This window comes from Peromyscus leucopus, chromosome 9 (genome assembly GCF_004664715.2).
Source record: "Peromyscus leucopus breed LL Stock chromosome 9, UCI_PerLeu_2.1, whole genome shotgun sequence".
NCBI classification, from domain to species: Eukaryota; Metazoa; Chordata; class Mammalia; order Rodentia; family Cricetidae; genus Peromyscus; species Peromyscus leucopus.
In genome coordinates, this window is record NC_051070.1 from 53,237,901 (window position 1) to 53,244,773 (window position 6,873).

Here is a 6,873-nt window from a genome sequence, read left to right on the forward strand (position 1 = left end):
TAAAACTAGACTCCCCTCTCCCCATGATCTGACCACAGAAGAGCTGCCAATCTCTCTGGTTATCTTGCCAACCCTGAAGAATCCCTGTCAAGTCTCCACCTGTCTCTTCAGGCTTCAAAAGCTTAAGCAAGAGAATTTCTCAGTGCTGTTCCAGAGGCCCTTGAGGGTCTTGTCCTAAGACCAACAGAGAAACAGTTTGCCAACCAGGAGACTTACCTATGGAAACCATAAAGGTTTTAGAAGATTCAAGTCACTGCCCTGACTCCCATGAGTTGAGTTTATCCAACCTGTTCAGCTAATCGCTCTGTCTGAGAATCCCAGAAGGGCAGACTGGAATCTTCTCAGAACCAGCACTCAACATTGGATCAGAAACACCAGAACCCACACAGAATTCTGACCCAGGCCCAGGGACATCAGTTCTACTCTGAGGGATCTCAGAGCAAGGAGCATAAATCCAGGCACCACAACCTATCGAACAGACCACCACACCCCAAACAAAATAAGACCAAAACCAAAAACAACACTACCAACAAAAACCCCAGGCCAAACCAAAACTTTATACCATGAAAACAAGAAATAAAACGAGATGTAAAGGCAGGCTGATTGTCAGCAAACACAATATATTTACTGTATTGGCATTTGCTCACAGGGCAAATGGTACAACATTACACCGTTTCAATATTTGTTTTTAAAAATGCTGTTTTCATTAACTATATTATATTGGCATAACAATGTGACAAGGAGTAAATGAAATGTTGGTGAAGAATCTCACCTTTTCACAATATCAAGCATTTTTTTAACCTTAGTATAAGGTACTATAAATCCAAGAAATAAAAACATCCACAAAATATATTACATCTGGTTTGTCTTTTTCTAAGTACTCAACTGTATACAAAAGTCTTTCAAAAAATATCATTCCCCATAGGTTTTCCTGTTTAAAACCTGATATTTTTTTCTCTCAGTTCACATAAGTTAGAGTGCATTTTCTTTTGTTGGTTTTTTTCTTTAAACATGCAGACATATAAAAAAAATCCGGATAGCACAACCTTTTGGCAACAAAGTTATTTTTCTCTTAGTTTAGCTTAAATGTCTGAGAACAGTTTTATTAAAACAAAGGAAAAGTCAGAGTTATCATGCAGTGACATGCATATTTCAGAAGGAGGAAGAAAAAAATATTAAAGGATTTTTGATTCCTCCTTCCAGCTTTGAACTGACCAAAATTTTTGTGTTTTTTTTTAAATAATCATCACATTATAAAAAGTATTCAGCAAAATACTGTCTCTGCAAAGAAAGATTTTACCCTTCAGCTGAAAAAATATGGGCCCTCCTGGCAAACTTCTCCTTCTACAAAAAGCCCGAGTACCTGGAAATTCACAATCCCCCTACTCTTTGAGTTTTTCCTCTCTGTTCACTAGAGTCCTTTTAGTATTATTTATCCACCACCAAAAGACGGTGCTTTTTTTTAATTAAAAAAAAAAAAAGTGGGAAACGCATAAAGTGACTTTAAAAACAGACATTCTGTAAACTCCAGACCTTTGTCGCTTCTCTCTGGGCAGCTCATTGGCCACAGGAGAAATGACGCGAATAGGAAACAGTATACATTCAGTCAAGACTGTGGAGGAAGCTGTGTCAGAGAGAGCACCCTTCTCTAGGTCTCCACTTCAAAAGGGCCACCCTGTGTGAGGAAGGGCTGGGCAGGACAGCTGGGGTAGAGGTGCTCCTGAGAAGAGGTGAGGTAGGGCAGGGAAAAGGTGTGATGGGGCATGAAACAGATGTGCCTCATTCAGCAACACGGATTAATGCAAAAATCCCCATCTATTTTTGAGGACAATTTGAACAGAATGTGTATGCATATATACACGTGTGCACATAGAGTCACACACATACACAGGTAGATATAATCTCCTCAGTTAACATTTTCATAAAAATAAATCATTTAAAGCTGTATATGCCTACAAATTCTCTTTATTCCAGTGCACTGCGCTGGATAACCAAATGCCTTAGATTTGATTTTGCCAGGAATACAGAGCATGTGTTATGTAAACATATGTGTATAAAGAAACACACACATCTACATACACACACCAACATCATATACATACATTTCACTTCTATCTGTTGTGTTGGCGATCACAGAGGGCAAATGAACAGAGCCAGCTTTCCCAGAAATGGGGGGAATGAGAAATGGGTATATGACAGAGACAAACAGCTGGGTGGTTGATTGAGGCCTGCCTTTCTGGGTAAAGATCTTGAGAGACCTAGTGAGAACCTGAGAGGGAAAAGGAGATGATAGGAGGGAAAGGCAGAGGGCAAGCTCAAGAACACAGATTTTGAAAAGTGGGGGGCTGAGCAAATTATATTTTTTTAAAGGCAGGCTCAGGAGATGGTGGCTCTTTCTCCCCAAAGATCAAACTGCCCTGAGGCCTAAGAGGGAAGCGCTCGGAAAGGGAAGGGGCTCTGAGGGGGCCAAACCCGAGGCGGCGGCAGCAGTACCGCAGCAGCTGCGTCCGAGGCATTTCTGTAAGAAACATTATTACGGAGCAGATGGAAGACCATCTCCTCCGACCACATGCAGGTCCCCAGCCTGGGACATCTCCCAACGGCTTGGGGACCCTATGTGAAGAAGAGTTTGGGGGTAGACACAGCCCAGTTCAGCTCAAGAGTCTCACACACGCGTGCGCGCGCACACACACACATACACACACGCACACTCACACATACAGGCGAGCACGCACACACTCGCGCGCATCACCGCACGCAAGCGCGCGTGCGTGCGGCGGGCAGCAAGCTCTGCGCTTTGGTGCGCTCCTTACCCCCTCCCCCTCTCGGGTGTTCGAGGGGGAACACAAGGAAACACTGGAGGGGGAAACAGTGAGGTGCTTGGGTCTGGCGAGGGTTGGATGGGCCCCGCCTTCAGTCCCCCGCAGGTCCTTGGCGCAGCCCAGCGGCCCCTGGATCAAGGCGATCCTAACTGAACAAAGCGGGCTAGACGCCACCTTTCCACCCCCACGCCTTGGCAAGGGGGGGCAGCAAGGCGAAAGTGCCTCCAGCCCTATCCCCCAACCATCGGCCGGTGTGAAAGGGTGGGAATGGGGGGCATCGGAGGGGAGGCAAGGGGGCCGCACGTCCAGGGCGAGACCAGGGCGCGGCCCCTGCGCCTCAGTGGTTGGCTTTCCCCGCTGCTTTCAGGCGACCAGCCAGGAGGCACTGGAAGGGAAAAGAGGGGATCTGGGTGCCCGAGCCTCAGGCGCAAGTGGTGACCACAGGGGCCAAGGACACGGTGGGCGCCGAGGATGCAGAGGGCGCACCCCCTTTCTCCGACTTCTTCTCCTTTTGCTTGAGGTGGATCTTGGCGTGGCGCTTGCGCTCGTCACTGCGCGCAAACTTGCGCCCACAGAACTCGCACGCGAAGGGCTTCTCCCCGGTGTGCGTGCGGATGTGAGTGGTGAGGTGGTCGCTGCGGCTGAAGCTCCGCATGCAGATCCGACACTGAAAGGGCTTGTGGCCCGTGTGGATGCGCAGGTGCCGGGTCAGCTCGTCCGAGCGGCTGAAGCGGCGGTCACAGCCCTCTGCGGGGCACGCGTGGGGCCGCTCGTGGAGCGGGGTCTTGCTAGGCCGATTGGGGTACTTGCGGGGCCGGATGGGCTTGAGAGTGAGTGGCGGCTGGGGCAGGCTGCCGAAACCCGGATGGATCTGCTTGTCTTTGAAGGCCTTGATGGTCTCCAGAGGGGTAATAGGGGGTGGGTTGACCCGGATGGGGTCCATGCCCTGGAAGGGCTTGTGTTCCGGAATGGAGCCCATGTCGTTGGGGTGGTGGTACAGGTTGTAGTCAGGAATCATGGGGAAAAGATTGCTGTCCAAGGCCGGCTTGGCCGATTGGTAATCCTGGGGAGAATAGGCGAGCCCAGGGTTACCCTGGGGGTCGTGGAAAGACACGGGCTCCGAGTAGAGATCACCGCAGTTGGAATAGGGGGGCAGCGCCGGATACATGGCCTCCACGTCGCCCTGCGGAGGTTGCACCATGCTAGCCGTGGACGTCTGCGTACTGAGCGCCCCTGAGGCCGGGGGCACCCCCAAGATGCCGGCGCTCATGAGGCTAATGATGTTGTCCTGGCACCAGTTGGAAGGAGAGTCGAAAGCGAACTTTCCCAAGTAGGTCACGGTCTTGTTGCCGGGGGCTGGCTGGAAAGAGCCCGAATAAGAGAGTTCCGGATTGGGCTTCTCGTTGGTCAGACCGATGTCCATCACATTCTCTGCGGAGAGCGGGGGAGAGAGGGGAGGGGTGAGTGAAGCCGAGCCGGCTCCGGGCTACGGCGGCGCCCCGGTCCTTGCCTAGGAGTAGAGGGTGCGGCCGGCTGGAGTGCGCAGCGCGTGGGGTAAGAGGAACGCTGAGCCCGGCGCAAAGCGGGCGGTGCCGCGCTCCCCGGCGCAACCTGGATACAGCAAAATACTACGGATCGGGGTGTGGAGTGGCTCCGGCACACACACCGCACACGCCGCGCACACACTCACGTACCACACACATACACGCACGCGCGCGCGAGAGCATTGTTGTTCTTCCCGAGGTGGGGCGGACAGGTAGCTGCAGCTACAGGTAGTTTCAGACCCGAAGCGCGCCCGGCTCTCGCTCTCCAGCACACACAACTCGGCCTCTTCCCCCGGCCCTGTCTACTCCAAGACGCCGCGCCTTCATGCCCCAAGCGATGTCCCCCTACGGGCGCTGAGCCCGGGTGGCCGACCCAGAGCGCTTCGATGCTTTTGTCCTCGGAGCGCAGAAGGGTGCCGCCCGTAAAGGGAGCCTCTCCCGGCCCCAGTCTCCTCCCGGCCTGAAGGAGCTTTCGGCTCGTGCTGGAGGGGAAAAGCCTAGACCCCGCTGAGAGTGGAGAGCGGCAGAAAACCGGCCGGTGTCTCCACGGCGGGACCAGCTGCCTTTCCCAAGCTCCCGGGTCCCAGGATCGCCCCCGGTGGCAAACCCTTTCCCCCGCCCCGTGGGTGAGCCCCCTCCCTCTCCCCGCCGTCCCCACACCCCCAATGGCTTTGCTGAACGCCCGGAAAGGCAGCGTCGCAGTACCTCTCCCACCGCGGGGACTCCACGCCGCACATGGCTCCATCCCGGGTGGGAGGCTGAGGGAGTAAGGGGGGAGAGCGCGGGTGAAAAAGACGCTGGGCTCCTCCCGAGAAAGGGGGCTACAGCACCACGCCTTGTGCACAGCCCAGCGATCGGCCCCCCTGCATGGAGAGGGAGAACCCCAGAGCTGCTCGCACCTACCTCCCTCCGGTCGGCGGCTGCCCCCACCCGGGAGAACCAAAGCCTCTACCGTGGCGTCGCCAACCAAGCCTTCCCGATCTCGGAGGGCGGGAGGAGTGGGTGGGAAAAGCAACTCGCCCCCCGGAAAATTCCCAGCGCGCCCCCCATCTTTCCATCCGTCTCTCCATCCATCCATTTCTGCATCCATCGATCTATGCATCCATCGCTAGCTCGCTGCTCCCTCCTCCTCTTCCTCCCCCTTTCCTTCCTTGCTGCCTCGCCGCCTCACCGCCACCCTTACCTGTAGCCATCTGATTGTAATGGGCTACCGAGTCGCTGCTGCCGGAGAAGAGGTTGAGCGCGCTGGGGATCTCCTCGGGGTACAGATTGTCAGGCAATTGGTTTAGCAAACTGCTCATGGTCACCGGCAGCTTCTCGGCGAGTTTGCCGGTCATAGCAGTCCCGAGCTACCGCCGCCACCGCCGCCGCCGCCACCGCCGCCGCCTGTTCCTAACGCAGCTTCCAGGCTAGCGGCATCCGAGAGGCGATCCGTGGTGCAGGGGAAAAGCATGCGAGAGGGAAAGTTCGGGGGGAGGGGGTAGGGAAGAGGGGAAGGGGTGGGCCAGGGGAGGGATCTATTCTTTTTTGGGGGGAGTGGGAGAGGGGCAAAGAGGGTAATCCTCTCGGGTGCTTCGGCTGGTGCGGTGCGACGCTGGGTCGTGGGGGTGGGGTGGGGCGTGTGCGGGGAGTGGGCTGGGGGCTGGGCTGGGGGGGGATCTAGGCTCCAGGGGGTCAGACGCGGCTTCAGTATTGATCTCACAAACAGACGCGCGCCCGCCGACCCCCCCGCCCCCCGATCTGCCACAGCCGCCGCCGCCGCCGCCGCTGCTGCCGCCGCCACCTCCTCTGCCGCTGCTGTTGCCGCTGCTACCACCACCACCAGCCCCGCCGCTTCCTAGCTAGCTCACTGCTGCCCAAAAGCTCCCAGCCAGGGAACTCCACCAGTCTATTTATCTGAGCCCCGGGAAAGCTCCGTGACGTAGCTGCCCATATATGGACAGACAAAGCCCAGCCGAAGGGGCGCGACGTCACAATGGAAGCTCCTCACAATGGAACATTAGAAAGCAGGAAGCGGGCCGCAGCCAACGTGCAGCGCCCGCACCGCTCGCCGTTCTTTAAAAAAAAAAAAAAAAGAAGAAGAAAAAAGAAAAAAGAAAAAAAAGAAAGAAAAAGAAAAGAAAAAAGTCAATTAGAAGATTAAAAAGAAGGAAAGCGAGAGGAGAAAGGAAGGAGGGACGAAGCCCAAGGCAAAGCGCGCGGTGCACAGTGCACAGTCGAAAACCCAGTAATCAAACATGTAGGTTTTTATTTGAGGTCTGCATTAGAGACAACATTTAGGAGGTGGAGGGGTGGAGTGGTTTGCAACTGGCCTCCAGCACTCCCAGCAGGAAGAAAGAGTTCAGTACACTAGGCGACAGGTCCCCTCAGCAGCCTGGGAATTGTTGGGGAAGGGGGAGGTGACTGTTTGAGGCCAGGTTCCTCCACCCCAACCCTACCCTTCCTTCAGCATCCTACCCTGGACTGGACTCAGGTGGAGAGAGGGAGTATTTCCTTTTGGGGAAGGG

The 6,873-nt window shown here is 54.8% G+C and overlaps 1 protein-coding gene across 3 annotated transcripts; it reads right to left on the reverse strand.

Moving 5' to 3' along the window:
• Positions 1-600: 600 nt before the first annotated feature.
• Egr3 (early growth response 3) lies at positions 601-6,238 on the reverse strand. 3 transcript variants are annotated; one of them, XM_028877576.2, is made up of 3 exons: positions 5,550-6,237; positions 5,072-5,124; positions 601-4,253 (listed from the first exon to the last, which is right to left on the reverse strand). In XM_028877576.2, exons 2-3 carry the CDS (start codon positions 5,109-5,111, stop codon positions 3,244-3,246), a joined length of 1,050 nt encoding a protein of 349 aa, XP_028733409.1. In that variant the 5' UTR covers positions 5,112-5,124; positions 5,550-6,237; the 3' UTR covers positions 601-3,243. The 3 variants fall into 3 exon arrangements, with proteins under 3 accessions (XP_028733409.1, XP_028733408.1, XP_028733407.1); XM_028877575.2 differs by lacking the exon at positions 5,072-5,124 and having other exon boundaries at positions 5,550-6,238; XM_028877574.2 differs by lacking the exons at positions 5,072-5,124; positions 5,550-6,237 and adding an exon at positions 5,270-5,539.
• Positions 6,239-6,873: the final 635 nt, after the last annotated feature.

Excerpts from the sequence above, each read along its gene's own strand:
- Egr3 (XM_028877574.2), bottom strand. The coding sequence starts at position 5,468 with ATGCATAGATCGATGGATGCAGAAATGGATGGATGGAGAGACGGATGG. Across the intron at positions 4,254-5,269 it reads CAGCCGCCGACCGGAGGGAG|AGAATGTGATGGACATCGGT; the intron begins GTAGGTGCGAGC and ends CGCTCTCCGCAG.